Raw genomic sequence first — 21,618 nt, forward strand, 5'->3', positions numbered from 1 at the left:
TGCTGTGAAATTCTTTGAAAATCTCTTAGTATTAGAAACTGAATAATATAGCATAATATTTTTGATAGTATTTTATCATAAGAATTGTTGTGTAGATGATGTTTATGTGCTCCAGCTGACTGGTATATTTCCTGTACAGATTTCCAGCAGGTGCTTGTCATGTCATGGACACTTACATGTATTATTTTTTATGGATTTGGTGCACTTTGTTATTTTTAGAAATGCATGCACTTCTACACAATTGTGGCATTATTGATGATAGTATGTGGTATAATATTATGCTGTATGTGTTATTTATATCCAAGATGGTATGTTTAATGTTGTATTTTGTTACCAGGTACATGTGAAAAAGCTATAACAATTATCTTCATACCAGGGACCTATTTACCAGTACTGTTACTGTATATAGGTCCCTCTGTTTAAATAGTTTTCTAAAGTGGCCATTAATGACATAACTATATAATTGTCTTTTATTCCTTATTATAATGTTGGATAGGTCTAAACATTGTCATTGTTACACAACATGAATAATATATTAATAAAATACTGCTTTAAAGTTTTCTTTTGGTTTATTGAATTTAAAAATTAAGAATTTTTTAGCTACTAAAGGTTCAAACATCTACTGCTATATGACCATGTGCAGTGTGAATAAACTTTAATTTAAGAACCCCTAGATCAACTTTTGTCAGATTTGTCAAAGAGGTTTTTTTTTTTTTTAAATTAAGGGCTTTCATTTATGCTAAAAGTAGGGTATATAGTTTTTTTAACCTTTAAACAAGCCGGAAGGGGAGATAATTAGGGAAATAAAAACAAAAGTAGCAATATTGAAAAGAATTTTTCAAGAATTAAACTTACTAGGCATAAAGATACATAACGATATATATCCTATATATTGTGCGGGGAGTTTAAAAATATATATCCAAGGGTATATACTGTAAATTTGACATAAAATATTTTTTGTGAAAACTGATATTCCACAACACTAATAATGGCCTAGCTGGGATCAGCAATTAAATCTTGAGAGTTGATGCAACTAAGCACCTCGATTACATATGTCAATTCAAAAGAAGGTGGACATGGTGAACTTAACTTTTTGAATTTACTGGTTATCATTTTCAATTTCTTGGTTTTGATGCATAACTTAATTTGACACTTTGAAGCCCATGATCATCAAATCTAATGTCATGCAGCTAGTAAAATTTGTGCATTCTGTGACCTTGAAGTGTGTCACTCATGACATTCTTATACTGGATTCTATGGCTAGTCACATTAAAAACATTTTTAAAAAGATTCTTTATTTACAAATACAAATACAAATATTTTATTGGCACAAACACAATTACAGTAATTGGTAAAGGCATAGTGATAAGTATGAAAATACAGTAGAACACAACCAGGATACAAACAATTGGTGTAGCAAATTATGTATTGTAATTATCAAATACTAAATACATACAAATGATTCAGTACAATATAGTTACTCATTTATGACTAAAGTATTTTTTCTTATATCAGATATTTGACATAAAAATGATGATAATATTTTAAGAACCTTTTTACAACTAGTATTCATCAATACTTTTAACAAGTTATTTATGACCTTCAAGTAAAATTCAGCTTTTTTATCACATTTTACATGATATATTTAAACAAAGATGTATACGTCTCTGATTTAAATAGTGTGATTTTTAACAACTATTTACTTATTCCGGGAAGATTCCATCCGTCCGGTTCGAGTTTATTATATTTAAATCGTCCAATCAAAACGGTGTTTACATATTGATATTTGATGGATTGTGATGAATACAGAATCAGGTGAGCGAAATAATGACTAAATAGGCACACTTTATCGAAAAAGTAATGAGCATCCTATTTTTTAACATTGTTAGATAAAACACCGTCATATTTATTTTATGATGGAAAATAACTTGGAAGACAGGTGAAACTTGAGTTGAGGAAATTCTGACTTCCTTTGTATATATAACGTTAGGCTTATAACCACATCAAGAATATCTTGTTATTCAACACATTAAGTTAATTATTAACTTAATGAGTTGAATAAAGAGATGTTCTTTCTAAAATGAAGACATCTTTCCGTATCATTAAAAGTCGCAAGTATTTGACTATTCATATATGTACTTTGGGCTATCAAAAAACAACCTAAATCATAGAAAGTTCTAACATTGCTGTTGTTGAATACTTTTAAGCAATAGATAAATTTCCATTGTTTGGGTAACTGTACATGGGGAAAGTGTCCTACTGAGTGCGTTGAGGCGTGGATAAGTATGACCTCTCATTGTGTTGAACTGTTACTAATCAATTATCCTGTTGGCCATAACTGACCTCCTTTATAATTTCATTCAAGAAATAACTGTGTGGTCACTCATCAATAGCCCCCAAACTTTTAAAAATTGTGTACAAAGTCTTTCAAGGAGACACAATTTGGTGAGTGACTTTTACATGCATTGTATTCAGAAGAGTTCAAAGTCTTATATTTCCACTGCACCAAGGTGTGACGTTTTGCACATGCTGAAAAAATAAAACATTTGAGAAAAAATTGTGATAAAATCGCATATAAGCTACGATAGCTTAATAAAGCTATATAGCTAAATCAAGCCATATAGCAAAAAAAATTGTTGACCTGTAGACCAAAAAGACTATTTCTACCTACGTAGCTACTTTTAGCTACGTTGATATTTAAACCTACCCAGAGTAGTTATTTTTACCTACTTTTTGCTTTACTTACATTTTTAATTTTATGGCCAAATGCAGGAATGGCACATTATGGTGAACACCAAATTTCTTGATAAAGTCATACTGATGATGAATACAACAAAATATTTGCCAAAAAATGATTACTTTGTTAACGAACAATTTTGCAAAAATTATTATGCAAAATAGTTAATCTATGAGGTAATCATTTTTTGGCAAATATTTTGCCATATTCATCATCAGTATGACTTTATCAAGAAATTTGGTGCTCACATGTTGCAATGTTCCTGTGTCAAGGGTATCTCTTCTTCCAGTAAAGTGCAGAATCTCCTCAGCATATTAAGTACTATTACTTAAGCTTAGATTAGGTTTGTACAAGTGCAATATGTTGCAGGTAGAAAGTTCAAAAATGAAACCTCATGCAGACTCAGTATTTATGGAAAACAATAATATTTTATTATATAGACATAATGGATGCATTAAAATTAACAGCAAAATTTTTAGCAAGTAAAGCGGATCAAACATCTAATTTTAATTAGATTGATATACAGTAAAACTTGTTTAGTACAAACACAGATATTGCAAAATTCATGAATATAACGAATTTATTAATATCTATAAAAAATTAACAAATTCCTTATACAAATATAATGAATTACAGATATAAAGTGAAGTAATTTCATAGGTGGCAGTGACTTTGTGATAACCGAGGTTTACTGTAGCTTGACATCTTAAGCTTTCCTCCTTCACATCACCTAGGAGACTTTCTCTATAATATGAAATCTGCTGAAATTATTATCTGGCTCAACATTTCATTGGTAATATTTTATCTAGCAATGACCTACTCTGTAGATTATTTTTAAAGTATTAGTAATTTAAATTGTGTATTAAAATCATTGACAAGAGATGTAACTTTATTTGCAAGTACATACATTTTATATAGCTCTTTTTTAACTAATCAGAAGTCTGTTTTACCACGGGAGAGGTTCTCAGGTCATCTTCATGGTTTACTTTAATACATCTGTAGAGTAGACTGCCTTAAGACTTTTTTATGACATACAGTCTGGTAAAGATTTGGTTTTGTTTGGCAGACTCCAGACAGACTGGTGTTTTATCGCTGTCTTATTTTTTAATTATTGAGAAGTAGCACCACCATTTTTAGCTGACCCTTGCCTTTTTTAGCTCACCTCAACGAAGTTGGGGGAGCTTATGTAATACCCTCGGCGTCGGCGTCGGTGTCGGCGTCCCAGGTTAAGTTTTTTTGGAGCAGTTTTCTTTTTAAGTACTTCTATGTCCTATATTGATTAGACATGCATGGAAGATGGTTATAGTGTGTTTCATTGTACCAGTCAAAGTTTCAGATGCTGCAATTTCTGCAAAGGAATGACCAGGTTAATGTTTTTGGAGCAGGTTAACATTTTTGGTGCAGTTTTTGGTGTAGGTTTCATTTCCAAGTAACTATAATCCCCATGTTGACCAAACTTGCATGGATGATACATCTAAGGATGGATACTACCGGGCTTGCTTCGGATGCTGAATCTGACCTACATTTTCTGGTTGAGTGAACAGGTTTAAGTTTTTGGTGCAGGTTTCATTTCCAAGTAACTATAAGCCCTACGTTGACCAAACTTGCATGGATGATACATCTAAGGATGCATACTACCGGGCTTGCTTCGGATGCTGAATCTGACCTACATTTTCCGGTTGAGTGAACAGGTTTAAGTTTTTGGTGCAGGTCTCATTTCCAAGTAACTATAAGCCTATGTTGACCAAACTTGCATGGATGATACATCTAAGGATGGATATTACCGGGCTTGCTTCGGATGCTGAATCTGACCTACATTTTCCGGTAAAGTGAACAGGTTAAAGTTTTTGGTGCAGGTCTCATTTCCAAGTAACTATAAGCCCTATGTTGACCAAACTTGCATGGATGATACATCTAAGGATGCATACTACCGGGCTTGCTTCGGATGCTGAATCTGACCTACATTTTGCGGTTGAGTGAACAGGTTAAAGTTTTTGGTGTAGGTTTCATTTCCAAGTAACTATGAAACCTATGTTGACCAAATTTGCATGGATGATACATCTAAGGATGCATACTACCGGGCTTGCTTCGGATGCTGAATCTGACCTACATTTTGCGGTTGAGTGAACAGGTTAAAGTTTTTGGTGTAGGTTTCATTTCCAAGTAACTTTTAGCCCTATGTTGACCAAACTTGCATGGATGATACATCTAAGGATGCACACTACCGGGCTTGCTTCGGATGCTGAATCTGACTTAATTTTGCGGTTGAGTGAACAGGTTAAAGTGTTCATCAAGAGATGAAAATTCTCAAATTTGCTTCAGATGCTGGATTTTGATTACATTTTCATGAAGAAGAACTAGTTTAAATTGTTTATGTAGGTCTATTTCAAAGTATCACATCAAAATTGCTTAAATATTTTCATTTTTGGAATGTACACTTTTTGTTGATTAATTGTGTGACTTTGCCTTACTTAAAGACAACATTCGTTGAGGTGAGCTCTGTAATCTCTGATTACCTATGTTTTCTGCAAGCATTTAACATTTTTATAGACTTCTTCTTAATGGCCACTGGGTCAATTTTTACCAAACTTGCAACAAAGGATCCTTAATTGGTAAAGGGGTATAAATTAAATAGGAATAAAAATGGATATTTCCTTTTTAAAAGACTTTTTTGATTTAATAAAAATGTTTACTATAAGATTAAAAATTGTTTAATCAATGGAAACAGTTTAACTCTTAAGTTTAATGTAAAAAGATTTGATAAACATGAGAATGCATTTGAATGATTTCTTCTCTGGTGACCTAGCTAGTAGATCTTTTGGTTTTGAGGGAGAATCAATGCACTTCATTGAGCCATGGGAACAATATTCAAAATTAAGACAAGGCTTTTAGATAATGGATTGCAGATTTCAGTCCAACATATCCCAATAACCTTTTAGAAATGACTTTGACCATATGTTTCTTTGAGTACATCATGTAATGTCAGAGGTAGAAAAATAAGAAAATTATTAATAACATTAAAAAAAAAAATCTGAAAAGATTTCTACAGTTATTGCCTTCAGTCTTAAAAATGTGAAATTATACAAAGTCGTTAGACATTAGCAAAAAAATGAAGTTTGATTTTACTTCAGTCACATATAATATAACTCAGACAGAATTTTATAACAGACAGTCGACAGACAGATCTCAGTGATTGTAAAATGGTGGTAGTAAGATGTGAATGGTAAGCATGATCAAGTTTTGTATTTTATACAGTCTGTATATGGAAATAATTGAAAATCACAATCATTACAGGGTGAAATACTGATTTGTTGAGATGCAAATCAACATTCAGAGCCTTTTTTCTTTTCTATAAGTGTGATTGATATGTTTACAATACAAGCATTATTTCTGCAAAGTTTATATACATGTACATCAATTATATTTCCTTTAAAAGTTACTATGAAGTTACCAAATACATGTAATTATAGAATATATAAATATATATATATACAATTAAAGCACACTTTAAAATGGTGCATGTTCATTTGATGGAATGTGAATTTTGATATATCAGTTTGATGTTTCATATTTATTCATGATCAGATCTGCCCACCATATTTGCTCAATCTTAGTCTTGTCAAAGTGTTATTGGGGTCTTTGATTAACTGCCAACTCCCTTGTGTAAATTCTTTATGGAGGTACCTTGCTTGCTCCTAGATAAGACAGGTAAAGATTGGGGTGTAGAAGCATTTCTGGAGGAATTTATAACCCCTCCCCACTACCGTGCGGTACTTAGGAATGTTCCAGGCAAACACACCAATATGTTTGTAGGCTCATTGAAAAATGTTCCCATTTGATTGGTATTGATTTGACTTAAACCTAAGTAATCTGTTGTAACTTTTTACCTGAATATACCTTGAAAACAGGTAAACAGGTCCAGAATTAGTGATAGAATATGAAGGGAGAGGTGTAAGATTGTAGGTGTTGTAAAGGAGAGCTGTGTGGGAAGAATAGGCTTGGGCCTATCATATTAATAATGCTACACTATATTTGTACTATATGAGCAAGATGTAGGAAATTGTTGATACATACATTAAAGATAACAATGTCATTTGATTTTATGAAAAGTGCATAGCAGACATGCTCATGATAAAATGTTTTTAGATTCAAATCCTAAAAAATGCTGCAGATATAAATAATTTTTTTATTGGGTCCAATTCCTCATAAATCACCACATGGTTGTGTGTAAGCATGATAAAAACATACAGCCCAGTGTTTTTTTAGAAAGGAGATTTGTCCAGGAGTGAAAACTAGCACTTTTAGGAGGGAGAGGAGTGGACTATTGGTGGCGTGTGTGTCTAATTATAGATTGATGAATTCTGGAGCATGCAGTATTCACTGACAGAGCACTGCAGCCACTGAGAGCAGACGTACATCAGACATTAGCAGATTGATACACCAGAGAGATGCAGTAGGAATGAGGGATTCTGGAAGGGACACTTTCTGACATTTGTTGGACCCCTGTGTGTGACTTTACCCTCTGTATATCGGTACATGTACATTACGTCTATATTACAGGAATTAATTCATGTGTGCCTGTTCAGTTGTGACTGGAGTAGTGTGTCTATGTGATTGATAGACTGGGAGAAATTGATAGATATTTATATATATATACCTGTGTTTGATAAGGAGGGAAGCCCACAGTGTTAAACAGGTAGTTACACAGGACTGGGTGTGTCCCAGTTTCTCCGCAACACTGAAGGAGTTTAACTCTTATACCACTTCATGCAGAGTCAAAGACAGTAAGTCTTCATTTTCTTTTAGTTTATATTGTTTTCTGGAATATTCCATTTCTGTAGGGAATTATTATGTTCTTATTTACATGTATGTAGAAATATGATTAATATTTGATATGGAATGTGTTTATTGCTCAAAGCTATTTTTGTAGCAGAGTGTGTATTGATTTTACAGATTGCTTTGGTGTGTATTATGAGTGTTTTCTCCGTTACTTGTGGCTGTCAGATGAGACTAAGTTTGCCATTAATTTCATCAAGTTGTATCTTATTTGTTGCCAAATCTGATTGAATCATCAGCTCTGCTTCTCTCAAGAGAGAACATTTTTCTTTGCTGTCTGATAGACTGAAAATATTGTGTTCAAATTTTTGTCATATATTTGTGTCATTTTCTGATAGTCAACCATTAATCCAAGACAATCTGGCATTCAAGTTTTTAAAGATGCAGTGTGGATCCACTTAGATTGCAAATTTGTCAGCTTAATAAGAAAATCTTGTGCAATGATGGCTATTGTCTACTGCCTACACTCCTCCCTGGAGCAAAGACTTCAGTAGTATAAAGCAGTAGCGCTGTGCAGCATGCTTCTAAGAATTGATTGATTTGTTTTTTAGTGGTTGTTAATGCACTAGCCCTAACTCCTTGTCTGACCAGCTGCTGTATTTAAAGGAAACATTCATCTCTCTGAGTTTCTAGACATTGTATTGATTTCCTTTGTAGATACTTCAGTGAATGTGTTTGTTGTGTGTATGTCAGGCATGAAGTGGTCATAGCTGATTGTCAAAACATCCCTTCTTCACTTTCTACTGATAAAAACCCTAGCTGGCCTGTAATTCATTAAGTGGGAGAAGCTATGTTTACCTTTGAGCTGACTTAAGTTTTTAGCAAGAGAACAATTTTTCCAGCAGCTATGTTTCTTTTTATTTGTGAGCCGATAAACAAAAAGAAAGAAATGCCGTTTATAGCTAAGCAGTTAATGTTTGTTATCCCAGCCATCTTAAAACGTAAACTGTGTAAAATCAACAGTAAAACATTGATATGACTCAAATGTTACACCTTTAAGATCCATCTTATTAAGATAAAGTGAAACTATGTAAATGGCCCTTATCATGGTCAAGATAAAAATAGCTTTTCTTTTTTAAAAATGCAAATATGATGGAAAAAGAGGTACGGCTAATAGAGTTTTAACCACATTGAATACATTGCAGAAATTCATTTGTGTGCTTGGTCATGCTAATATTATGAGAGTAATTTGATGGACGGAGCTCTGTTGTTAGCTTCAACAGCTGAAATGTGTAGTAGAATGCAGCATTGTGGATCTTATCAGAGCTGGCACTTGTTTGCTTGATTGGCTTCCTGTGTTTGATGGAGTTTCAAATCTTATTTGTAAAATAATATCAGACTGGGTCTAAGGGCATTCGTGTGCATGTCAATTGAAGTGCTGGTACTTTTAATTGCTCTTTCATGTTTTGGTTTTAGAGATTTCCTGGCCTTTTCCTTTCAATTTCTTGATGTGCAGCATCAGTTCCATTTATTGAGTTGTCTGTAAGTGTGTAAAACTGTCTACAGAGCAGTGGGAATGATTACTGAAGGGACCAGACCAGCAGACATAAAGATGGCAACCTGCCATGAGTTTATGGAATGTCACCAAATTACGATGTTTATCCTCAGCAAACTTTCTTATCCTTTGAATGATAAAATATGTCTTCAGGGTAGCTAAATTAAGATGTAATGAATGCATAGTTTTACTAGGTGGCAGTAACATTAACTTTTTACAGTTTAAATCCTTTTTGATTTGCTGTCTTCAAGTGTCTTCTGTAACATTTTACATCAATGAGCACTTAATTCTCTTTTCTTATTTTCTGCAGGTGTAATTCGAGTTATCGTCTCTGTGAAATGGTGACACAGGACCTCTATTGCTGAGTGTTTCCAGACAGAAATTCTTAGAATTGCTTCCTTCAAGTGATATCATTTAGAAACCTTACGAAGTCTAAACAGGAAATTGTGATTGTTGGAGAAATATTTTCATCATGAATGGGCAATCAGATTCTTTGCCCTCCAATCATGTGGAACTTTACGTGAAGGCTGGAAAAGATGGAGAAAGTTATGGAGCCAATGTATTCTGCCAGAGATTTTACATGATTCTGGATATCAAGGCTAAGCACGGAACCTTAACTTATGATGTCATCACAATCAACATGGCCAGGCCACCTGCAGAATTCAAACGCTTTGCTAATCGCCTTCCAGTTCTGAGACATAATGATGAAATTCTGATAGATAATGATGAGATTCTGCAGTACATTGACGAACACTTCCCGTATCCTTCGCTGAAGTACGACAACATGATGGCACACAGTGTGTGTTTGGACGTCTTTGCCAAGTTTTCCTATTACATTAAACAAGTCAGTCATGGACCAGAGGCCCTCTTGAAGGAACTGCAGGCAATCAATGACTATTTAGAAACCAGTACCTATAAGTACATGTGCAGGGATGAGCTGTGTCACCTCGATTGTTTAATGTTGCCAAAGCTTCAGCATATTCGAGTAGCTGCAAAAGCGTTCAAAGATTTCGAAATCCCAGAGGATATGGTAGGCCTTTGGCAATACCTTAAAAGGGCATATGAAAACGATACATTTCGTAAAACCTGTCCCTCAGATCAGGAGATTGTCCACGAATGGGAGTCAAAGGCTGGAATCCCCCCTCTCTCGGAATCAAAAAAGAAAATCTACACAATGGATGGATATGTCGAACCTCAGTTTTCCATGGAGATACCAGATTTACCCTCATCCAATGGACAGTGATTCAAATATCAGTTACAATCTTGGCATGCCAATGCTTTTTGAATTTTTGAACAGAGTTATAGTGTTAATGTTTACAAATTTAGCATGCTTTTATATTATGTATGCATTGTAAATTTTCCCATGATTGGGTTTACAATGCTTAGATAGGAAGCAGATTTGCAAGAGACAAAATCTCTCAAATAACTAAATAAGTTAAACATTTGTACACTTGATTAATAAGCTTTGGATGCCGATGAGATGTAAATAGTTTGTTTGACTGGGATGGTTGGAATTTAGTTGACATTTGTGAGCATAGTTAGATAACATTTGCCCTCTGGGACATGTTTTGACATTTTCCACTCTCGTCAGCCTGTATCAGGGGAGATAATTAAGGCCTGATTAAAATCCATTTTGATTTAGAGATATAGTCCCACAAAAGGAAGCAATCCCTTAATTTACTTATGTAGTGGGACCTATGTACATGTTTTACTTGCAGTAGTACACGATATTCCTGTGCTCACATACCAGATCTGGCATTTAAAGATTTACAATTTCGACGTTTGTTTGTTTTGTGTTTTTATTTTATTCCAATTTTTTTTTATAAAGGCAATATTTTGATTAAGAGTGTGCTAAACCTTTACAAATAGGAGTGTATATAAGAGAATCTTTTCAGTGTACCGGTACATTTATTGCATAAAAAAATGTCATTTGTACTGATTCTTATAATATCCAGTATCAGAATTATTCATAATTTTTTTTTGTTTGTTTTTCAAACTATATCAAGTTTGAATATTTAAGGAAACTTGGACAACTTCTAAAATTTTTTATCTTAAAATATAATTAATTATCTTTTTGTAAACTAAACTTATACAAAGGAGGCATCTGATTTATATCTGAAAGGTTGTTTTTTGTATTGTTTATTTACACTATAGCAATATTCTAGTCCCTGTAATAGCCATAAATTGTCTTGCCATTTTATGTCTACAAATAATTCATATATTTACAATGTATTGTACACAAATATTTTATTATTATATCATTATTTTATTTTATGTATTTTGCTTGTTTTTTTATTGTAGTAACTTTTTTTTTATTAAAGTGAAATTGCAATAAACAACTGATTTAAGGCTACAAGTCAGCTACAAATGAAGAACATTACCTACAGTTCAATGAAATATTTTGCTATTTTAAAAAAATATTGTAATATCCTCTTGGTTATTTCCAAATCTTGTATTGAAAATCATCTGTATAAATCACTCACTTGGTATCAAACAAGTACATTTATAATGTTTGCTGAAATAGCAAAAAAAGGAAAATATCCCTCTACCTGACTCTTTCCAATAAACGAATAAAATAACAATTCAAGTTAAAATAAGGGTCCTTTTGATATACCAAGTAGATTATATTTTATTGAAAATGTACTGGTATAGAAGGTTTTGAATAAATAGTACTGATGACATTACATGTACCAATGACTTGTAGCCCTATATATACATATACAGTTGAGCCTTGTTAATCATCTGGATTAATGAAGTGTTAGGATTAAAATAATTGTACTTATTACTGTATACAGGAATATTTTCACCCCTGTTTTATTTTCGCCCTACTTTCAGCTGGGTGAATTTAAAACGAGACGAATTAAAAAAACACAGTATATTTTCTTATACAAAACTGTGACTGGGTGAATTTAAAACGAGGCAAAATTGTTTGCATGTTTGAAAGGGTGAAAATAACATGTGGACAAAAATAATCTTATATACAGTATATATAAATAAATACAAATTGTTCCCCTTCAACATTTTCTGAAGAATGAAGTGTCTGGATTATGGGCACCTTGATAAACAAGGCTCCTATGTACCTAGCAATTATGAGTAGTTTTATTTTGAGCTAGTCATTATGTTATTCTAGTGATATATTTAGTTGCATGCATCATATCATATACATGTTAGTGTTTATTTGTTGTGTTGTGTTAAAGTGTTATGTTTGCTTTTTAAAACATGCCTTAAAAACATAAGCTTTCAGTTTCCTCAGATTTTTTCCCCTCATTTTCATTTTTTGGCAGCAAATTTGTGAATGTAATTGATATATGTTTCAATTTCTTCTTTACCTCAAAGTTTGAGCCTTAGTTTCAGATCAAATCTGGGTTTTAAATTTTTAAAAAATATTTGATAATGTGAAGGGTTAGTGACCCTCTACTCAATGAAAATAAAAATGTTTGTGCAAGTATGACAATGTTCTAACGAAAGTTGAGGTAAAAGCCAAAAGGCATATTTATAGTAACCATGCAGGGCAAAATTTCAGTCAAAGTGTAAAAGAGACATATAGTGATGTATTAATGAAAGAGTTACCTCTCTTTAGAAAGGGTCAGATAACCTTAAGATCAGTTGTCTTATTATTGAGATGTGTATAAAGCACATAAACACTCTTTAATTTCACCACTGTTAAGGATAAAAACTTTGATGATAACAGACTTGTTTGCTTTGTAAATAAGTTACTGTTATATATTACTTTTTAGTTCTGGTGTTATATAGCATCACCCAAAAGACTTTATAAGCAGCTTTGCTTTGGAGTTAAAAACGTTTGTTGTGTATTCTACAGTTGTATTGTTTATCAATTTCAATAAAATGCTGAGAGTATTCCTACTTGACATTGCTTATTTATGTGCCACTTAATGCATGGATAGGTTGGGAGCTTTCTTTTATCTTTACCAATTACCTTGTCCTTTATACTCTAGTCCGAAATATCCAGGACGTTTTTCAGCCTTTTCTTGATTTTGATATTTTACGTACTAGGAAAAAAGTTTTCCTGTCACGTAAAATATCAAAAGCGTGATAAAACTTGGAAAACGTCAGAAATTTCGTAGTATTTATGCTCTAGGCCAATAGTTAAAAAATAACTTATTTCGGGGGGGGGGGGGGATTATGAAATCACGGATTCGCTCCTGACATCTATACAAAGGTGTGTTCCCTGAACGTCTACTAATTATAAAATTATGTAATTATCACACTCAATTAAGGGGCCCTCTAAGGGGTACAGGTATAGTTTACCTGAATTATCTACACCTGTATTTATTAAATGAGGAATTCTACACCAAAATTTTATTATTAATTTTTGAAGATTTTAGCCATATCAATTGGTGTATATTTTTCATAAAAATTTTTAGCAACAATTAAAAACACCACTTATCTGGCTTTTTGTGACCAGTTTTATTAGATATTATTAGGCTGTTTAAAGTTAATTCTACGTTTAACGTCACATCTAAAGTTCAAAACCTACGAGGGAGGGAGGAAAAAAATAAACAAACAAAATTTTCAAACAATTGTGAATTTATTCAAATTAACCTATTCAGTACATTAAAAATATAACAATTAAGTAATATGAGCATTTAATTGATATGACATCTAAGATTAATTTTCCTAGCAGAGTTTTTCCTTAGTATGTAAATCAGTTTGAGTCCTATTGTTAGCGAAAATGTAGTCTTAGACTGAATGTGCAGGAAAGTGGCTTTTAAATAGGCCTCAGTTGTCCTTTGGACTTATATTGCCACATGTCCATGGTACCCTGGAGGCAAATGCTTCTTCTTGTGGAAATAGTTGCTCAATATCTACAATTAAAATTATTGATGACAATATTTAAAACTGTTCATGTTGAAATATCCTCAAATTGAATTATGTCATATTTTTTCTTAGTACTAGATCTACTAGCATTAAGTTTTGAAAGTGTGAATACTAATATTTGGACCATACTGATAGCTGTTAGATTATCTTTAATACCTTGAATTCCACACAAAGGACAGGATTCTTCATGTCTTGGAATACCCCAAACCACTTTCCTTACTCTCCTTCACTTGAAAGGCCCTATCTTCGGTAAGCTTCTCCCTGCTCAAATGGTTAAGACAAGTATTATCTTTTCCAAAAACTGTAGCTATTTGTACTGGTACATGAATTATGAAGAAATCAATTATTTTACTCATTACTGTTCCTTTTGATTTTTACAGAAATTTTTTTTTAATATTAAATAAACTAAATAAGATTTAAATGATGCTTTTCACTGTATATAAATATTGGTTTTTGACACACTTTCCACTCAGTAAAAAAGTTTTTAGATTGTCTCCAAAATACAATGAAAAGTTCAGCCAATAATCACGAACTGAGAGTCTGTCGGTCTGTACATGTGATTCGAAGACTGACAAAAAATCAACGAACTAGACTTTGTCATTAACTTCAATCATAAAATCAAGTTTTTTTTTACTTACATTTATGGTCCCAAACTCTTTAATTCACTAGTTTTCTTTAATAAGACACCAACTGCCTTTACTGCGACTATCAAAGCACATTTTCTGTCACTACGGGAAGCAGAATTTAGTCGCTAATTGTAGAACCAAACCGGAACGGACATACGGAATTCCGAATTGTTTGTTTTTTTCAAAGACGAATTTCTCATAAACCTACGCGCGCGGGTGACGTTAAACATAGTTTTAATTTTAGACAGCCTTAACGGCAAGCTTAAAAAATAAGGCCTCTGAAAATTCCTCACCTCACCCCAAACTAAATTGGATTTTTGAAATTATTTTTGAAGATAAGTTGTCAAAAATTATCTTAACATGTCTTGTTTAGTACTTTTTCTTTTTCTAATTTTAAAAGTTTTTTAGATAAAAAATATTTATTGTATATGAAGATATATTTGTTTGCTGCTTTCGCCGTGCAATCGCATCCTTAATTTTAAGTTTATTTATGGTACATGTATTAATGAACTCCAGATTTATAACAATATTTTAGTTTGAGGGTGATAATTAAATAATTTTATAATGAGTAGACGTTCAGGGAATAAACCTATACAAGTAAGTTGACTGAAAATGGACTTCATTTAAGTCTGCTTGATCTTTAGTTTTGGATTTAATGCTCAAGATAAAAAAGAAAGCTGACTTGCTTAATTCACTTTCATTAAAATTAGTTTTAATACCAGTCTTGTAGAATTGGCTTTCCCTGCTGCCCCCTTCCCGAAAAGTGACTTCAGAGTCAAATCCCCGGCTCTAGTATATTCTACTCATATACGATGGGATTTCCCCCAACAGTAAACAGCCCAACCACAAAAATACTGCTTTATATTTGGCGCAGTTACCACTTAAAAATTTAAAGCTTTATTAGACGATTTTACAAACTATATCTAGATGTTCAAGTACAATTTTCACCTATCTTGCTTTTTCCGTTAGACAGTAATTATGTAAAATGCTATGACGCTAACGACATTTTATATAATGTCACATTCATTATATATAGTACATAAAGAGTCTTAATTACGCAGTTCTAAGAGGAACATCATGTTTAAAAGTAAGTGTAATCATATGTCAGTACATTTAATAGAAACCTGTTTAATGGTTCATGTACATATATCTCATACACCAAACAGGATTTATTGTAAGGTTGGAGACTGAATATTTTATTACAGTCATTACCATTGTATTATTACATTTTTCGATGGGTGGCACTGTAGCTCTTTGGTTGTCCATCCCGATTTTTTTTATTAGACTAGCGATCTACAGATCTGCAGCTACTTTTTGTAGAATACCTTTAAAAAAAATCCAGGAAATAGAATATACTAGTATATATATTTCAAACTGACCAAGTTCTGAATTGGAATCGCAATGATTATTACGGCTTTCAAAAAATTCTACATCTAAATATAATGCTTGCATGACAATTTCACATTCTATATGGTATTTTCTATTTTCAGATGATACCGGTCAGTCAGGTGGGGGATCTGCGATCTCCGGTGCCACGCCCACTACGGCACCATCTGGCACGCCCACCCACGACAGGACGGCGGGGGTTCCCCTTACCGACTTTGTTCAGCAACTGGAGGACTATGCCCCTACGGTATGTGTAACTGTCAAGTAATGTTTGATTATTGCAGGGCAACATTTACATTTAAACGTTTTAAGCGAAAATAAAATGAAAAAATGTACACGTTTCACAGAAATGCTCAATATCCCTTATATAATTAATTTTGTAAATAATTCCAAATTCACTGAAATCGTCATTGAATCCTTTAGGTATATATTTAGATTTTGAATGAAACATTATCTATGAGCCTCCCTTCCAGTTTTCCAATACATTGTACATATATTTGTTATCATCTCATTATTAAACTTTACTGCAATCATTTTGGGAGGAAAAGTATTAGAGGTATGCATCGTGTATGGCACACACTTTTTATATTTTATTTACAATTTAGTATTTTCCATTCAGATTCCAGATTCTGTAACAGCGTTTTATCTGAATCGCGCAGGTTTTGAAGCCTCAGACCCCAGAGTGTAAGTTTGCTATAGTTAGAGTTATCCTTCCTTAGCTGTGATTTTAAACACATGCACTTGGTCTATTATTTATGTACGAGTATTTATGATATTCCAGAACACGACTCATTTCTATCGCTGCCCAAAAGTTCATTTCTGACATAGCAAACGATGCCTTACAGCACTGCAAAATGAAAGGATCTGTTCAGTCGAAGAATAAGGGCAAGGTATGAGATAAATCCGATTGTTCAATTGATTTAAACACAACAGAAGTACCAATATTTCAATATCATAATACTTATCATAATGTGATGTTAATTTCAGGACAAGAAACTAACACTAACGATGGACGATCTAACCCCGGCGCTTGCGGAATACGGCATCAACGTTAAAAAGCCAGCATATTTCATATGACTGTTCAAGAGCTCTTTGGAAATTTACGAACAATTTATTGTACATTTATATGGAAACTCATATTTTTTTTTCTTCATTTTTATCATTTGATCTCACTAAAAATATCTTTACGCGTACATTTTTTGTCTTGATTTTATTTTTACTGTGTGTTGTTTTTCCCCCTTTCTAATGAAAATTTCTTCACAATTTCCAAATGTGTTAGTATAATTTTCAGTTAACCTTGGACTGTAAGTTGTGGCATTCTCGGCGCCACGTAATAAGCATCTGTCAAATGGCGAAAAGATTCTTGGTTAAGAAATTTTATCAGGAACTTTAAATTGTTGTTGACAACGATGAGACGACTTAAGCTCAACCTCATTGCCATACGAGACGCTGTATTGGATAATTGCTACACTCCTTTACATTCGCCAAATATCTATCCCATGTATATTTCAGCAGTAAATGGAAGCTGTGTAAATTCCAGACGCTAATTATGTAACGTCGAGAATGTCACGCCTTACTGAAAGTTCAAGGTTAACCGAGAATTGTACTAAGTTGCAAAATGCAAACTTCGAATTGTCTTGCGATTCTTGCCGAAAGTTGGTTATGTTTAATATAATTGTAATATAAAGTTCATAAAGTTAACATACCGGTATTTCAAGTACTAGTACTACGATGTATATAGATTATTTCAAAGACTTCATAAGTTGTTTATGTTAAGAGTGAAATATAAGGAGATAACGAATAGTATTCGAGCTCAAAAGTCCATTAAACAATACAAATCAGGAGCGAAGCAAACACGGATGTTTAAAACATCAGAGGTGGGATCAGGTGGCATGGGGGAGTGAGCATCTCTGTCTACCGATAAAACCCGCAGTGTGTTCCTTGTCATGATTGGGAAATACTAGTAACGGGAAAATCCGTCGTCAATTCAGTGTGAAAATAATAGAATGAAAAACGTCATTCAGCATTTGACTTAAGATATTTCCATCCTGCTATGATGTCATAGGTTTTTGCAAAAACTGTTATTAATTTAAATTCATACTCAAATCACTCAATAGAACAAAGTGTTTTGAAAGAATGCTTTTAAATAGGTGTAATGATAAATATTGTTAAGTAATAGAACTTTAAAAATGTTTATTTTCATTCTTTAATCAATTATTCAATCTTTGAAAATTTGTGACAAGGGCAATAAATCTTTCTAACATATCTTCTTTATTGTACTTTTAATGTAAAATAGTTTCCCTGATATTCTTATTTCAAAATTATCTTATAAGTAGCAATTATTTTGGAATTCTTAGTATCAGAATTATGTATTTGATCCAGTTTTTACACAATATTTTCAATACTATTTTCAAACGGTATGCTGTTTTTTCATGTTGACATACACTTCTGTTTATTTATGTCTCCCATTTTAAAAGAATAGGGCGACCTATAATTTTTTTGGCAATAATTGGTAAATTTTAACTATAATAAATAAAAATAAATGCAGTTTTTGTACGTTGAACCATTAAAATTATAAGGATAGAACACCCATTCTCAATATAAGGGCTCAAATAATGTCGCCTCATTTTCATTTAAAAGAAATACCACTGATGTAATTTTTAAATCAACATTACAAATAGTCATATAACAATAAATAAGAATTCATATAATTATCGATCTGAAAGGGTATTTAAGGAGTTCCAAATTCAAATATAGTAGCCTATTTGAAATGTACGTTACTGTCGCCGAGGCAAATATTATTCTGAATCCCCTCTGTGTAATATATAGTTTTGATTCTCAAGTAAAAATTTTCTGATAAGTTAAACCTTGTATCATCTATATTTCTTTTCATAAAAATATATACATTTTCTTTGTGATAATAAATAATTTTTATTGTGCAATGTCCCTGTCGCATAATTCTATTTCAACCACATTACAAGCAAACACAAAGATTATACACCTGATAGTTTTGTTCTCCTTTATTTATTGATGGGCTAAATTTGAAATTTCAAAAGATTAATTACTCCTACTTAGATAATGTAACATGAAAATGAACAATTTGAGCAACTTTTATAAATATGATTACGGAATGAAAGACATTCTGAATAAGCAACCCCTTGTATCCTGTAAACTGGCAAAGACGTTTTGCTTCACACAATTAAAAATTATTTTTTACATGAAAAGTGATCATTTGAAATGTACGTTACTGAAATGTACGTTACCATGAAATTCGAATTAAGTGAATCTCGCAGAATTTTCATGTATTCCCATACTTTCACACACTCGAATGTGTACACAAAGGAAAGTTTCAAAGGTTGGAGGTCGGCTAAATCCAAAAATTAATGAAAAGAAACGTTTCTGCTTAGGAAAAAAAATATATTAAGGTCAATTATATGTAATATAATTTTGATACCTGGTATATATTTCTGAGTACGAAACCTGTATGATGCATTTCTTATGATATGCAAGTTCAAATAGTATCAATATATTGCGTGTCTAACGTACGCTTGTGGAAGAGAATTGATTTTTATATTTGAAATGTACGTTACGTATGGTAACGTACATTTCACGTATTTCTAACTGCCATTTTCTTTTAATTTAGTCAATGAATTGCGTTTAAACGAGCGAAACAAAATTATCGTTACAATCCTTTTGACAACTGGCCACATAAATCCATCTAAATGCACCCCCAATCCTCGTAAATGTTTAAGACTGTTACCACATGCTAGAAAATTTATTTCTAAGTGTTTTAAATTCATCTTTTTCCAGTTTGTTTACTTTTAATATGCGACTTTTCGTCAATATTAATTTAATTGTTGTTGATAATCTAAAACAATGTATGCATAGGCTTATAATTGGTAAAAAAAAAGAAAGAAAAAAAGAAAAAGAAACAAAACAAATAAACCCAGAACACAAGACGGCCACGTACATTTCAAATACTGAAAGGCACACAATACTCAGTTTTGTTTGAATCATTGCATTTTGGGTTATATTTTTCCAGATCTGCTGAAAAGCACGTATGTTTGTGATTTGAAAAACGATGTTGCTACATACTAAATGAAATTGTTAACAAACTGTCGATGGATATATTCGGAATAGATTTATGTTAAGTTTCAATGGCCAAACACGAACATTTGTTAGATCATAGCAAAATACGTCTGACTCTTTTATTTTTGGTCTGTACCCTTGCACACAGGTAGAAGTAACTAGGCTACGACCGGTGTCAATTTCAGCGCAACAGCACAAAAGAATGGTAATGAACTGAGGTGGAGGGGACTCCCCAATAATATGTGAAATGAACGTTACCGAAGTGATGTGACATTCATGTAGTTGATGACAAATAACCTCGTTTGTTACATTATGATTTCTTTTATTACTGCCTTAAAACGCTTCATTGAAATGATTTTTATGTCAATAATTGCTTTTTTTTCAATATTTTCTTATTACTAATTTAAATATTATTACAAGCTTGAAATGTACGTTACCTACTCATATTCTGAGGCAATCGTGTCTTTATAGTGGTGATTGTGACATATAACACAATGTGATTACATTGAGAATCTTTTTGGAATAAACTGAAACAAAACGATGAATTTTTAGATGAATTTTAAGCTTTTTATTAAACAGAAATTTATCTTGAAATGTACGTTACATTTACGTAGTTTTCTAAATCGGCATGGATATATGTTAAAAAAGACAGTAACTACAAAATAGAATTTTACTGCATGTACATGTTAGGTTCCAGTATCTATAGAAAATGACAGGATTCCAAACTGATCGCTCTAAACAAAACAGAGAGAGGAATTTAAAGCATATATTTAAAAAATGTTTTTATACATCTGGATCAAAAAGTAACCTTTGTTTTTTGAAAGGAAAAATCAAACGCACGTTCGTATGCCGAGGAAATTGTTGCTGACAGAGTTGGTAGGATGTGCTGGTGTTAAGATGAGATATTCCAATTGTGATGTGAATGACTACATTTTTTTTACATATCTTTTTGGACATTGAAGAAAGAGTAACGTACATTTCAAGCTACATTTCTGAATGAAATCACCCTCTACTTTATCGTCTTGTCATTATTCCATGTATTATAATTTGATGAAAAAAAATCTGGAAACAAAATCTTCAGATACTTTCTTTCAAAGGTAATTGATAGAAAAATTGTTATCTTGAACTTCATTTTTTAAAAAATCAGAGAGGCATTTGTGCCCTTATATTGAGAATGGGTGAGAAAGACCTTAATGATGAATAGTATTTGCTGACAAGGTCACTGTATCGACCATAGAACTAACAAAATGATGATGTTTTTTTCATGAACTCATTTGTCAATAACGTACCTCGATTTAGAAAATGCTCATACGTAGAGCATGCTCTCGCTTATCGAATCAAGAGATATAAATCCCGTATGAAGTTGATAAAATATAGTGCTTCATAAGTAAGGTATTAAGGTAAGTTGACGATTGAAAAGTTTTATTAAAAAAGTCATCACGTTTATCATAGAGCTTGGTTGTTAGATTATAATTATCCACTTTTTCTAGTAAATTATCCAAATATGATGTGGTCAGACTGTGGTACTATTATGTTTTATTTCAAGCTCACCGGGATATATTGTATCGACAAAAGAATGGACATAACCATTGTTGTGACACGAAAGCGGT

General features: G+C 32.4%; 2 protein-coding genes and 1 long non-coding RNA gene across 4 annotated transcripts; 2 read left to right on the forward strand and 1 right to left on the reverse strand.

Annotated features, from left to right (window-relative positions):
• Positions 1 to 1,735: 1,735 nt before the first annotated feature.
• LOC134255750 (transcription initiation factor TFIID subunit 10-like) lies at positions 1,736 to 17,112 on the forward strand. Of its 2 annotated transcripts, none has more exons than XM_062738260.1 (5): positions 1,736 to 1,815; positions 16,024 to 16,166; positions 16,539 to 16,603; positions 16,701 to 16,809; positions 16,907 to 17,112. In XM_062738260.1, exons 1-5 carry the CDS (start codon positions 1,800 to 1,802, stop codon positions 16,994 to 16,996), a joined length of 423 nt encoding a protein of 140 aa, XP_062594244.1. In that variant the 5' UTR covers positions 1,736 to 1,799; the 3' UTR covers positions 16,997 to 17,112. The 2 variants fall into 2 exon arrangements, with proteins under 2 accessions (XP_062594244.1, XP_062594245.1); XM_062738261.1 differs by lacking the exon at positions 1,736 to 1,815 and adding an exon at positions 15,596 to 15,620.
• LOC134255748 (chloride intracellular channel protein 4-like) lies at positions 7,002 to 12,932 on the forward strand. The gene is made up of 2 exons (XM_062738259.1): positions 7,002 to 7,521; positions 9,379 to 12,932. Exon 2 carries the CDS (start codon positions 9,541 to 9,543, stop codon positions 10,309 to 10,311), a length of 771 nt encoding a protein of 256 aa, XP_062594243.1. The 5' UTR covers positions 7,002 to 7,521; positions 9,379 to 9,540; the 3' UTR covers positions 10,312 to 12,932.
• Positions 13,724 to 14,724, reverse strand: LOC134255765 (uncharacterized). Its single transcript, XR_009989621.1, has 3 exons — positions 14,546 to 14,724; positions 14,064 to 14,168; positions 13,724 to 13,894 (listed from the first exon to the last, which is right to left on the reverse strand). It is a non-coding gene; the product is annotated as an uncharacterized LOC134255765 (long non-coding RNA).
• Positions 17,113 to 21,618: the final 4,506 nt, after the last annotated feature.

The sequence above is a fragment of the Saccostrea cucullata genome, unplaced genomic scaffold (assembly GCF_032062105.1).
Source record: "Saccostrea cucullata isolate Sc308-1 unplaced genomic scaffold, CSIRO_AGI_Scuc_v1 ctg5, whole genome shotgun sequence".
Taxonomy (NCBI): Eukaryota; Metazoa; Mollusca; class Bivalvia; order Ostreida; family Ostreidae; genus Saccostrea; species Saccostrea cuccullata.